The following is a 14,453-nucleotide window of genomic DNA, read 5'->3' as shown; positions in this document are numbered from 1 at the left end:
ACAAGGCCTCCTCACTAGTTCCTCTCAACACAGCAGACAATCAGGGGCTCTAGGTTGCAGTCCTCACAGTGGCAGCCTGCACTCCCCACTTCCCTTTTGCTCTGCAGGCTTCATCTCATCTAAGCTTATAAGTTTTGAAGAGATGTCTTGTACAAATTCAACATACACTGATTTGAGAATTTGAAATGTATTAATTATATACTTAGAATTCTGTTTTCAAGAATCTCAGGGCCTCTACTAGTAAAAAATGAAAATCTTTTGCATTTTACTAGAAATGAAAATGTGTCTTGTCAATTCTTTAAAAAAAATGACACTTTCCTCTCTCTCCATTCCGTCGTGCAGGTGAGCAGTAGGTCATCCAGCCCTAGTGTCAGAATGATCACTACCTCAGGACCAACCTCAGAGAAGCCAGCTCGCAGTCATCCATGGACCCCCGATGACTCCACAGGTGACCAGTTTAGCTTCTCATTGAGTGGACTTAGAGACTGTTCTTTACTAAAACAAGCCATGATGTAGTTATTTAGATTTTCATGTTTATAAAAACTATTTGGTAGCAACATTTAAAATGCCCTTTGCAATAATATTGTGCAGAGGCTAACTGCCTTACCCTGTGTATATTTTTCTCCCAAATGCTAAACATATATGTTGAAAATTGATTTTTTTCAGTTTGGAAACATCATGTGTTCTTGTACTTTATGATTGTCATGACCTTCCTACTGGATCTTTTCAGTAATTAAAATCTCGAGAATGGTAAAAAAATAACCATCTTCATCTTCGTTTCTACTTTTTAGTATATATTATTTGGTATTTTATATAGGAATACAATGTATTATCCACCCCCTACTCAGCTCCTCCCAAACTCCATCTCAATTTTTGTGTTTAATTTCCATTGTGTATAATTCCTTGTAATTAATCTGTGTTGTCCGAGAACATTTTCACATAAGTATATAATATTTACTGAACATACTTCTGTACCCCATAACCTGTCTTTTTCACCCATCCTCCTTCCTGCTAGTTGTCTTTGTTCCCCGGGACAGTTTCGCGTCAACTTCTTTGTGTCTGCATATGACATGGAAATGCTTTTCTAAGACTAGTTTAACTTGTTTCCAGTTGCCCTCCTTTTCCTACAAAGGACATATTGAAAACTCTGTTGTGTATACATACCACATTTTCTTTCTCCTACGTGCAGTATATTGCCAGAATGTGTTGAACTGAAGTCCTTTGGGTAAATACCCAGGAGTGTATGTATATCTGTGTCGTGTAGTAGATCTGCTTTATCTGCTTTTAGTGCTTTGAGGAAGCTCTGTGTTGATTTTATGACAGCTGGACAAGTTTATATTTCATCCAGCAGTGTATATAAGGATACCGTTCTGCCAGATGAGATTGCACTTAAGTCTAATTTGTTTTTTACCCCCAGTGGCTAGTGAGATTGAACTTTTTTCAGTGCCCCCCCCATGGTAATATCTTTTATTCTTTGACAGTTCCATTCATGTACACAATGTATCTTGAATATACCCACCCTTAGCATCATCCTACTTCCCAACATGTTCCCCTCCACCTTCATGTCTTCTTTTTGATGACCCAAAGAATCCAATTAATGCTTTCCGAATACCTATGGGTTTGGGTTATCCGCCAAGCATGGACAACCTACCAACAACCACACCTTCATGAAAAATGCTTGTGACTCCCCTTCCCCCAGCAGCCAACAGTTGCTTAGCTAAGGGTGGGGTGCCATGAGCCTTCTCCCCATCCCTACTGGTTTGTTGGCTGGCTTGAGCTTGTGTAGGTAGCCACAGCTGCTTTGGGTTCATGACTGTAATGCCCATGTCCTGCCCACCATACAGAATTTCGCAGCACTACTTCAAGTCCTCTGGTTCTTAGATTCTTTCCTCCTCTTCTGGGCTGTTCCCTGAGCCTAGGGGCCAGCTGATATAGCTGTCCCACTGAGGACTAAGCACTCACGGTTACTGATTCTAGTACTTGAACCAGTAATGCGTCTCTGGCCAGGGTTGAGAGCAACATTAATCTATAGGTGTAAAGATAAATATTTGGAAGGCTGGTTGACAACATGTTAATTTAGCAAGATAATGTTAGGGTCCCCTCCCTCTTGGACCTATGATTTAATCATTCCTGGGCTTTGACCAGGTCATTTTCTCATGTATTTATTAGCCATTCGTGTTACATCTTTTGAGAACTCTCTACTTATTAGCTTATGTACTGACTTGATTGGTTGGTTGCTTGATTTCTTGAGAGGTTTTTTTCTTTTGTATACTCTAAATATTAATCTTTTATCTATCATACATGCAACCATCAAAGAAAGATTTCCTTACACTCTTTAGGTCTCTTGCTGCAGTGTCCAGCGAGAGTTGAGGCCAGTTTTCCCTGGGCCAACAAAGGGTCGCATGGTTCCTATGCGCCCCTGAGGTGACACAGGCCATACACCTCAACAGACTCCAGCAGCTGCTGGCCCACGGAGCCATGGCCCTCAGACATGGTGCTCGACAGCAGCTTAGGCCCAGTTGATATCCTATCCTAGCTCTGGGTGGAAGCATTGGCCACTAAGTTCTGGATAGCATGGCCCCCAGATACCACCAGGGCCTCAGGTTACAACTCCAACCCTGGTAATGTCCTCTTCAGTCACATACCAGAAAGACTAAGGAAAGCATCCACAAAAAGTATATCTTAGTTACTTTCCTACTGCTGTGATGTAAGACGCCTTGACCAAAATGTCCTATAAGCTACTTAGAGTTTCAGAGCTTCAGAGTCCATGACTAGCATGGCAGACAGCATGACGGCAGGCAGGCAGCCGTGGTGCTGGAGTAGCAGCTGAGAACACACATCAAGACCAACAAATAGAGGGCCGAGAGAAACACTAGATATGGCGCACGTCTAACACAAGTCTTTTGAAACCTCATAGTCCACCCTCTGACACACTTCCTCCAACAAAGCCACATCTCCTAATTCTTCCCAAACAGTTCCAGCTGGGCAGCAGCTTCTCAGATCTATAAGCCTGTGGGGGGTCATCACAGTCAAGCCCCCATTGAGAGCGTGTGCCTGCAGAGAAGGGCAGTGCTAGCGTCTGCTGTGTACTTAAACAAAACAGTGTACGTTTTAATATTTCATAAGAAGAGGTCATGTTTGATTACTGAGTATAAATATGCTTTCATTGAGTAGTAACCATGCTGTCTTGTGACCCGTTGTTAGTATCAGAAACTAGAAACTGGTGTTCCAACTTAGGTACAAATAAGAAAGTGAAATGCCACTTCTTGGTTTTAGAGAACAAAGATGAAATCCAATAAAGGACCTTAATTTTTTCTTCATGGAAAGGCTTGAATTGTTTGAACCAGCCCAGTGCTTTTGAAATACCTGTGAATTCTGCTTGATTTTTGAAGTGCCTGTCAGAGACTGCCTGCTGGTGCAGTGTGGTGTAGAGGTTCCATGATGAGGGAGCCAGCCATGGGAGGAAGGTGTTTAATTGAGGAAATTTTTCTCAATTAAGATGGTTTTCTCAAGATGATTCATTCTTCTTCCTAGTCATCCCATTCAAATTTTGTGGAAAGCAGTGTCTGAGTGGGTCATCTCATTTCCTCAGCTTTTCCTTGGATCCCATGCAGTGTCTCCACTGCCATCATACGTGACCTGTCTTTAATCCATGCCAGTCTTTGAAGTGGGAGGGCAGTTTTACCTCCTTTGAAACAAACACGACCTATATTTGAGTACTTCGATAAGATTGACTAATGATTTAAAGTCACCGATATAACTGGAACATGGTGTTGAACCAGAGTTCTAAAGCCTTTCTTACATGTCTGTTCATGTCATATATTCTCCTGCTAGTGTCTCATCAGGGGCAGGCTGGGGTGTTCACAGCAGCTTCTGTGTCAGCTGGAGAGAACATCTGGAGAGTCCAGAACACTTGCACTTTCCCTTCTTGTGTACACTGGTGCTGGCAGCTGATCCAGCCTCAGTGTGGGCTTGAATTCCATAGGATCAGTTAGGACTGGGTTTAAACTTTAAAGTATAAAGGCTATGGGGTTTTTTTGTTTGTTTGTTTATTTGTTTTTTAATTAAACAAGGGCCTGTCATCTTTACTATATAGTATCCTATTCAGTTTAGATCCAACTTAAAGTGTAGAATATGCTTGTATTTTAGTATCTGTGACCATATTCCTCCCCTTTTTCCTTTAGTGTTCAGAACCAGACCCTGTTCATTACCAATTTCAGTAACTTTTATTTAATAATATTTGGAGAGAATAACATCTCATACCCGTTTCTTACTTGTTTATTGTTATAACAAATGAGTTATATATATATAGTTACATTCATGAGTTAATAAAATGCATGCTTGGCTTCCAGATACCAATGGCTCAGATAACTCCATCCCAATGGCGTATCTTACACTGGATCACCAGCTACAGGTAAAGGAGCACGCTTGGCTTGTCCTCCTAGGGGAGTGCGTAGTATTCACAGTGTTTTCCTGTCCATTTCTTTATGCTTTGAAGAGCCAACTTCAAAATCAAAGTAAAATCAATGGTTTTGCCAGGCATGGCGCCAGCACGTGAGATGCAGGAGCAAGAGGGTCAGGGGTTCAAGGTCTACTTCAGCTGTAAAATGAGTTTGGGGTCAGCCTGAACCACAGGAGAGTCTGTCTCAAAAATCTTTCTTATTTTCTTTTAGTTTTCCTTTTTTTTAACGTTCCTTAGGTTTAGGATTGACATATTTTATGTTCTCATCTTGACAATCATCTTAAAATAGCTCCATGTCTCTGTTGTAAAACTGCCAACTATAACATTTTCACTCTTCGTTTTTTTAGTGTATTAAGATATAAAACTCATGAGCTCATTTCCATTTCAAACATTTTATGATGCATCCTTAGGTTCCTAATGACCAAAAGTGTAAGTGCTTCATTGTGAGTGAGAATTATAAGCATCTTGGGAGCCCAGCGTGTATCTTTAGTTCCAGCTACATGGAGGGCAGATAGAACTGAAAATTGCAGGTCTGCCTGGGCAGCACAGCCCTGACCCTTTCCAAGAAGGGTCTTAGTATGTTCCAGTTCTGTAGCAGGAAATGCTGTCCAGAGCTTCACCTGGTCTCGTCACAGGCTTTCTAAGTTGGCTAACAATGGAGTACCAATTTCACCAGGACACAGCTTAACACTTAAAAAACAACCTTCAGTAAATTGTTGTTGGGCAGTTCATGAATGCATGAGGTGCATTCTGGTGACCCTGGTTCACTCACCTTTAGTTACACTCCTATCTCTTCACTCTGTCACATTACCCTACAAGTCCCTTTCTCATGTTTCATTTCATTTTGTTTACTGAGTCTAACCCAGCTTACCTCTGTGGCCGAGGGTTTAGCACTGTCCTTTGAAACCTGGTGAGCTCCTCAGCACACTGACTTTTGCTTCCATTGCTTTAGTACTATAAAAATATGTCAGTCTCTGTCATAGCCATCATCTTTGGGAGACATTCAGCTTTATGTTTTAACATTTCTTCTTTCTTTCCAGCCTCTAGCACCATGCCCAAATTCCAAAGAATCCATGGCAGTGTTTGAGCAGCACTGTAAAATGGCACAGGAGTACATGAAAGTTCAGACTGAAATCGCATTGTTACTACAGAGAAAGTAAGTCCTTTTTTAAAACAAATTAAAGTTAAAAACATATTAGTATTTTGAATTTAAACTATATTGAGATACCAACATTATTTTAAAAGACTTATAAGAAATTTTTGTCTTAAGAATCCTGAAATTAGTCATTAAATCCATTTCCAGAACTAGAGAGATAGCTACAAAAGCATACACATGCTCTTGCAGAGGAACGAGCTCACTTCCACACCGCAGTGACCACAGCACCAGCGTCACTGCTGCTCCCGGGTGCCCAGCGCCCTCTTCCAGCTTCCTAGGGCACTGCATTCATCGTGCACACACCCACAGACACATACACGTTTGGATAATTAAAAATAAGCCTCTAGGCTGGGATGGTGACACGGGCCTTTCAGTTCAGCACTCAGGAAGTGGATGCAAGCAAATCTGTGAATTCAAGGCCATCCTGTGGTACACAGTGAAACCTTTTTCAAAATATAAAGTTAATGAATAAATACCATTCTTTAAAAAGGTATTTCCAATGTTAAACTATAAGCACCCTTTAGCTGGTTTCATGCGGAAAGCTCACTGTTTTGATAGCATCATTTAGTGCTAAGGAAGATAAACTGATTGCTTACCCAAGTTTATGTTATCAGAGTCAAAGCAGAAGGCTATTTAGAGTTATCACTACTAAAGCTTATTGGTTCTTGCCCAAAGGTAAAGTAATGTGTTTTCCTAGCATTTGGTCAGATTTGGTCTCTGAGGCATTTTGTCTGCACAGTGTTGTCAGGTGTATATAGTAATATTTTATTTGTGTTTTAATAAATAAAACTTGCCTGAAGATCTGAGTGCAAAACTAGCCACACTGATCAGTCATACAGGCCAGGCAGTGGTGGCACACAGCTTTAATCCCAGCAGCCACACTAGTTAGCCATAGAGGCCAGGTGGTGGTGGTACACACCTTCCCAGCACTAGAGAGGAATATAGGCTGGATGAGACAGGAACTCGCTCTCTTTTCAGTCTGGAAATTTCATAGAGGTAAGAGCTCTCTAGTGACTTGGCTGCTTTGCTTCTCTGATGTTCAGGTTGAACCCTAATATCTGTCTCTGGGTTTTTATTATTCATGGTACAGGTGTATTTGTAATAGTGCAAGGTTACTGTGACAGTAGACTCTGTTTTCTATTGTGAGTATTTTAGGGGTAATTTTATAGCCACCTATGTTTTTCTAGAGCAGTAGAAACTGCCTCCCTTCTGTTTTTAAAGACTCCTGTCTTATTTCCACACAGGTGGTTTGGTTTGGTTAGGAGATTGGTAGTTACTTTTCTCAAGCATGAACCTTGTGAAATTTTAGACTTGTGAAGAATGACTAAAATGTTGTAGAAAAAGAAAGTGACAAGTAAATGTGTATATGGAAATAGAATTCTCACAGCAATTTGCATTGAAGTAAAAATTCTTATTTTCTAGAGTAATTTGTGAGCTACGATCTGTACTTGCTTCAGAAAGGGATAATAGGGCCAGTGAGGTGGCTCAGTGGGCAGAGGCACTTACAGCCAAGCCTGACAACTTGAATTCCATCTCCAGAACCCACTTGATGAAAGGAGAGAACCATCTCCCCCAATTTGTCTTCTAACCTACACACACACCATGGCATGCATGTGCGTGCACACATGTGTGTGCATATACACACACGATAATGTAAATGTAATTGTAAAAGAATAAGTTTTACAAAAAGGAAAATAGTATAATAATTTAAATGTAAGTAGGTTAGTATATTAAAGATACCATAAATAAAAAATAGAATAATATGGTTTGGAAGCTGTAGACCTAGCTGTGGAACTTCTGGCATTTTGTGTTTTGGATGAGGCCTGCATTTATTTCTGTATAACTTGCCTTGTCATATGTGAAAAAAGAATTCTTCATTAACAAAATACAAATGTTGGGGAGCTGGTGGCTCAGTGGTTAAGAGCACTGACTGCTCTTCCAGAGAACCTGGGTTCAGTTCCAGCACCCACATGAAGAATCACAACTGTTGTAATTCCATTTCCAGGGGACCTGACCCCATGACAAAACACCAATGTACATAAAATAAAAATAAATTAATTAAGTAAACAAAAATAAATGTTGAGTATAGGTGAGTGTGAAAACTCTGACCCTTGATCAAAGCGCTTGCTTTAAATCTTTATTAGTTTATTATGTGGGAAGTGGGTGTGCACATGTCATGACATGTGTTTCTGTACCGGTCACAGGACAGCTGGTGGGAGTCTGTTCTCTCCTTCCACCGTGTGAGTTCTTGAGACTGAACTCAGCATCAGGTTTGGTGACATTTGCTTTTTTACCCAGTGATCATCTCACCAGCCTGAATACTTACTTTAAATGATAAAGGTAATATCAGGAAGCTACTTTGATTAATAAGAGCTCATTCATTCAGTCTCTTGCTTCGGGGCTAATTCTTCATGTCCTCGGAAAAGAGGGACTTGGAGCTCAGCTACCTGTAAGAAGGAGGATCGCCTGAAAATGTTTGCAGACACTTTTGCTGTCGTAGACTAGAAAAGAACTTTAAGTGGCATAGAGTCTCTCGCTGCCACTGGAGCTGTAGTTGACTAGGACTGTGACTTCAGGATAGAGATGTGCTGAAGTATATTGCCCTATAAAAGTGGGCGTGGACTGAGACACAGTTCTGTCTTCCTGGAACTGGATAGAGCCTTTTTTACTCCTTCCTACCAAACAGTATCCTGCATATGAATGATATTTTCTGAAACATTGCAGTGGTTTCTCTGCTTCACTGATTGCCTTCAGTACATAATGGAAGGACTGTGGTTCCAATGTGGTTAGCGCAGTGGTAATTTCCATTCTGACCCGGGATCACATTGGAGTAGTATACTTATCCTGCAGAGTGATAAGTGGCAAAGGTTCTCATTAGCTAAAAGTGTGGGTCTTCTCATCATGTGTAATGCTGTTGTGTAATTTGTTTTTAGGCAAGAATTAGTTGCAGAATTGGACCAGGATGAAAAGGACCAGCAAAACACATCTCGGCTGGTACAGGAACATAAAAAGCTCTTAGATGAAAACAAAAGCCTTTCTACTTATTACCAGCAATGCAAAAAACAACTAGAGGTCATCAGAAGCCAACAGCAGAAACGACAAGGCACTTCATGACTCTCTGGGACCGTTCAATTTTAAAATATGCAGAGACCTTTTTTTTAAAGAAAAGACAAACCATTATGACAATTCATGAGTGTTAGCTTTTTGGCATGTTCTGAATGCCAATGCCTATATTTGCTGCGTTTCTTATGTCGTTTATCTTCTTCTTACGGTGGATGTACAATCCGCTGTTTTGTTGCGGCTTGGAAAGGCCAGCGTTCTCAGCTTCAGAGCACATGCAGTGAACTGGGCTGTGTATGCATGCTCCTGCTGTGAGCTAGCTGACAGGTGGGGTATCACACTTGCTGCTGTGTGCAAGCGTCGTCCTTCTTCTCTGTAGTAAAAGATGGAACCTCAAGGATTTTCTTCTTAGAGCTCATCTCAAAAGTCTGCTACTTTTTTCCAAAAGATGGTATGCACCAACGTAAAGACAGGGTATTATAAATAACTGGTGGTACATTACACAAGTACAGGACGTTTAAGCTGAGTTCAAAGACAACCTGGATGAGTACTAAATGTAGTTCCATCTGTTGATACTAAAGGTAAGTGGTGGCAACTGTGTTTAAAGAAAGCCGGTTTAGTGATTGTCATTAGGCTGAACATCGTTGATGAGATTCTGAATGTGTGCTCTTTTTATGCCCTAAGGATTTTCAATTCTGTGTAGAAGCAAGCTTTTCTGACTTTTAATATTAGTATCAGATGAAATTGAAAGAATATGGCCGTAAATGATCCTTCTTACAATTAATGACTTGTGTTATGATATATCTGAAGAAAATTGAAAAATAATGGAAACGTAAGTGATTGGCCCAGCTAAAAAGGCGTGTCTGTTTAGATAGCAAATAAGCAGACCAATCAGGAGACCTGAGGAAGGAAGATGAAGTGAAGAGAAACCCATTTTCTGTAGATAAATGGAGGACTGATTTCTCTGAAGTCCGATCTGGAATGAGTGCTGCCTTCCCACACTTTTAAGAGAATTTCAACCCTTAAAAAGAAAATATTTATATTGTTAACAATAAGTTTACTACCAGCCTTCAAAATAACTTAAAGATAAATAATAAAATGCCATTGAAAAAACAGTTCCCTGAGCTCTATTTTTTCAATCCATGTTACCACATTTTGATAACTGTCCAGAAATGTCTTTTAAATAAGACTGCCGTCAGTCTTGCTTCTAAGTGTTCGTGTTTGTAAAGAGAGCAGTTTGGAGGAAGAACATGAATGCTGGGTCCTCAGACGTCCATCATATTTCTGCTCTGTTTCCCATGAGCACAAGAAGTTGTCAGAATTGTTCTTTAAAATGCTGAAGCAGGTAACTTTTCCTTTCCATTATTTTTTCCTCTCTGAGTTTTATAGTGAATCCCTTCTGTAATCAAATGAAGGTAAGGATAGTAATATGTGCCTTCTTCAGTGCCTGTTACTAGAAGGCTCCTGTGAGCTGCGTGTCTTCTTTCACTTAAATAAAGGTCATCATTCCCAAATTCTGTCAGGTGAAGTTAATGTTAAGCTCAGCATAAATAGTGAAATTAAACTGAGAGAAGGTACGGTAGCTTCTTCCTGATATTCCTGCCTGTGTGTACATCTGGCCCTAGACTTCAGGGGCAAGATCTCTGATGAACACATACCAAAAGTATCTCAAAATCTTCTTGCTGAGGTTTGGCTTTGCATTAGATTACGTGTTCCGTGGTTGTAATCTCATTTGTAGCCAGAAATGTGTTTTGTGACATCATCCTAAAACAAAAAGGAAATGTTATCATCTGCATCATCATACGCAGCCGCTTTATAGAAGTATTCAAGCAGGAAAGTGGAAGAAAGTGCTAAATTACCTGTGGTACCAGTGGCAGAGGACTGCTAAGCAGTTGTTTGGTATGGTCAGTTCCTTCAGGCTGCTACTACCATAGTGGTCCTGGACGGCCTTAACCAGCTGTCCCTGAAGATGAAAACGACACCATGCTTACTTGAAATTCCTACCAGTTTACTCAAATCTTCTACTCATAAAACCGTCAAATAACCAAGAACCATGTGTCACTAGTTCTTCTACTACAAGTTATTCAAACAACTTTTGGGTGAAGGTGGCAAGCAGGCAGACAGGTTGCTAAAATGATGCCCAAGAATCAGACAGTTCTGCACAGATTCTGCTGCACCATGTTCTTGTTTCCAGGAAAGGAAGCACAGTGTATGTAATGTAGAGGGAAATCCTCTTCAGCAGTACAACTATCCTGGGTTGAGTAAAAATTAAGAATGTCACCCTACGTACTGAAAAGATCTGCTCAAAGTTACTTACAAATGGTCCAATGTTTTTTGTTGAAGTATTTTTTAAAATAGCGATACTCTTTTTCCTTCAAATTTCTGTCATGCTCCTAGTTCTATCTCCTGCTGCTGCCAGAGATTACAGTTGGACTTGTTTCCTTGTGTGTGAGTGTGTGGATGTGTGGATGCACACACGTGCAGTCTTCCACATACCCGTAAGTTCTGCTTGTACTCCTGTCTTCAGAGATTTCTCGTGAAATGATGTGATGCAGAAACCCTTGTGCGTATTATGTAACTGAAGAAGACTTTTTTAAGTTTATTTTTGTGTCTAATAATATTCAGACTGTTACTTCAGACTAGTATGTAGAAATGGCAGCTGGCTTCTCTCAACAGCTGGGCTGTGGGGTTGACTCCAGTGGTGTTTCCCCAACACAGACTAAGAACACCAGCTTCTTAGGATCTTCAGCGTTGCTGTTCCATTATCATGGAGAGGCCGAGTCACTGGACTGGAGAGAGGGCTAAGCAGTTAAAAGCATTTATTGTTCTCAGTTCCCAGCACCCACATAGAGGCTTACACCCCTCTCTAACTCCAGTTCCAGTGGATCTGACTCCTTGTGTCCCTGAAAGTTCTTGCACACGTATGGTGCGCATACACTGTGAAACACACAAAACATTAAGTAAGAGAAAATCCTCTTTACTTTTTCATGGACCTTCATTTTTGAAGTACAGCATATAAAAGAGTGCTCTCATTACAAACTCCCTTAATGTTTTTTTTCTAAGCTACAGTAAGCATTTTACTCTTTATCAAGTAACACTCCAGCTTATAGATAAGTGCACAGATTTTAATATCAGTTATTTTCCTTGTTCAGTATTTATTGACAAGGTAAATTACAGTTATTAGTTCTAAGCTCCATGTTCATGTTAGCCCTACGATAGAAGTATCCTCTGTAAGATGCTGAGGGCTGGGGCCCCTCAAGGTGAGCATTTGTCCCTGGATCTACTTTTCTGCCTTCTCCCATCTGTTAGGTGTTTAGGAGACTGGTCACTAATCAGCAGAGGAAACATTTCCACACTTCCTCAACCCAAATATCTGTTCTGAATGACTGCTATACTATAAAGTTCCCCCGTAATTTGGGGGTGCCTCAGTGTTGACATTCACTCACTTGGAATTTCTTCGTTTACCTGAGAGACAAGGTGCCCAAAATGGAAGTACAAATAAAAGGTAACTGGGCTGATGGAAAGAATACCTGCCCAGCACAGACAGTGAGCGTCATGGCCTGCACTTCGTCATTCTGTGGTGGTGGTGGTTTCGTTTCTGCCTAGTAGGAAATCGTATGTTTAATTAAGGCATACATAATCTATATCCAATAAACTGCATCCTTTTTCAGTGTACAGTTTACTGAGTTGACAGATGCATACACTTAGGAGACCACTCAAGCAGTCAGCATCCTGAAATGTCTGCCACACATAAGCTCCCCAGTGCCCTCACGATCAGTTGCCTCCTTCAAGACTCCACCTTTCAACAACTAATGGTCCAACTCTAAAGTATTTGCACTATCTGCAGTCTCACTTAAATGAAATCCTGCTCTGTGGACTTTATTTTTAAGCTTTCACCTTCGGTCTGAATGGTCTCTTAATTCCATTGGAGGACTTTCTGATTAAGCCATTTCTGATAATACTTGCAACTAGGTGTTGGCTTTTGAGGGGAACCTGGATTTTAGGAAACGTAGATGTGTTTGATGTGTCCTGTTTCACTGTGCAGTGCCATAGCTAGAAACATTGTATTTCATCTTATTTTTACTTTTTTTATTTAATTTTTGTGTTTTGCCATGGGTATTTTGTCTCCTGGAACTGGAGTTACAGACAGTTGTGAGCGGCCATGTGGGTTCTGGGAATTGAACATGGGTCCTCTGGAAGAGCAGTCAGTGCTCTTAACCTCTGAGCCATCTCTCCAGCCCCAGTCATCTTATTTTTATGTTTTTACAGAATTTTAGTCCTTTGCTCACAAAATTTCCCTGTAAAAGTATGTGTTTGTAACTGTATACAGTCATGGGGAAAAAGCATGTTGGTAGATCCATGTTACATTTTTAGTATCTAGTTCTGGCTAGTATAACTTTTATAAATGTTTTCTTCTCTTTCTTGTTAAATTATAGGTGCCTCCTGCTTGCTTAAAAAAAAAACTAAGAGATGGCTCAGTGGTTATGAGCACTTAGTGCTTTTACTGAGGACCTAGGTTAAATCCCAGCATCAACATGGTGGCTCACAACTCCATAATTCTAGTTCCATGGGGATCTGACACCCTTTTCTGACCTCCAGGGGCACCAGGCATGTACATGGTACACATACATAGATGCAGACAAAAAAAAAGATTTTTTTCTTCATCTATGTAAGATTTACTACATCACTGAACAATATACAAAACTGTTAAGTGCCTGTGGAAAGAACCCTAGAATATTTGACATACCTCACGCAGTGCCATCTGTGGTTCATGACAGTGGTGCACAATACTGAATGATTTCTTCTCTGGCCCTGGCGTGCCTTCATGCCTAGCCACTGCTGTTTCTCATCCTGCTGTGTGGCCCTGCCAGGATTGAGTTTCTGTTCAAGGGACCTGCCTTTCATATCAGTTACTGTAGTTTCATGATATCATCTGACTCTTCCAGAATCCATAAGGCCGCTTTCCAGTGAAGCTTTTCTGAAGAATGAGTAAATGTTTCCCAGTGATTCTAGATTTCTAAGTGAGGAACTGAATTCTTTGTCCAAATTCAGTGACCAGTGAGAACTTCACATATGCCTTATTGTTACCTTAAAGGCACCAGAAACTGTGTAAATGCTAAACACTTACCTTCTGAAAAAAAGTAATTGTTTAAAGGTATTTAATTTTTAGATGTATATGTAGGCACTTCATCTTTAGTTACTATAAGAATTACAACACAATTCTTCACAGGAATTGAGAAAGTAATCTTCAACTTTAATGCTCCTGTTCAAACTGGTTGGCTGCATGTAGAAGAATGCAAATAGATCCGTATCTATCATCCTGCACAAAACTCAATCACAAATGGATTAAAGGACCTTAACATAAGACCAGTTATCCTGAATCTGATCAAGGAAGATAGGAAATTGAACTTACTGGCATAGGAAAGGAATTTCTGAGCAAGACACAGATAGCGCAGGTACTACGAGCAACAATAAATGGGACCTCATGAAGTTAGTAAGCTTCTGTACAGCAAAGGCCACCATCATGTGAGTGAATGGGGGGGAAATCATACCAACCATATAAACATCTGACTGAATGTCAGTATCTAGAATATATAAAGAATATATATATCTAGAATATACAAAGAATTAAGAAAAGTAACCAATGACACAATTTAAATACTGAACAGTTTTTAAAAGATGAAACAAATACCTGATAAACAAAATTATTGAGCATCCTTCGCCATCAGAAAAATGCAAATTAGAACTTGTACTTAAGGTAAATTGCATTTTTCA

The 14,453-nt window shown here is 40.3% G+C and overlaps 1 protein-coding gene across 2 annotated transcripts in view; it reads left to right on the top strand.

Annotated features, from left to right (window-relative positions):
• Map3k7 (mitogen-activated protein kinase kinase kinase 7) overlaps window positions 1–9,793 on the top strand; it is a 61,447-nt gene extending 51,654 nt beyond the window's left edge. For both annotated transcript variants that reach the window (XM_048420645.3, XM_048420644.3), the window contains 4 exons: window positions 343–448; window positions 4,353–4,414; window positions 5,503–5,618; window positions 8,552–9,793. In XM_048420645.3, the coding sequence (XP_048276602.1) occupies window positions 343–448; window positions 4,353–4,414; window positions 5,503–5,618; window positions 8,552–8,732 (465 nt within the window). In that variant the 3' untranslated portion in view covers window positions 8,733–9,793. The remainder of the gene's footprint in view (window positions 1–342; window positions 449–4,352; window positions 4,415–5,502; window positions 5,619–8,551) is intronic.
• The last annotated feature ends 4,660 nt before the right edge of the window (window positions 9,794–14,453 follow it).

Source organism: Myodes glareolus, chromosome 16, assembly GCF_982192425.1.
Source record: "Myodes glareolus chromosome 16, mMyoGla1.1, whole genome shotgun sequence".
Classification (NCBI taxonomy): Eukaryota; Metazoa; Chordata; class Mammalia; order Rodentia; family Cricetidae; genus Myodes; species Myodes glareolus.
The sequence above is the reverse complement of the archived record's forward strand: the minus strand, read 5'-3'. Positions and strand labels throughout refer to the sequence as shown.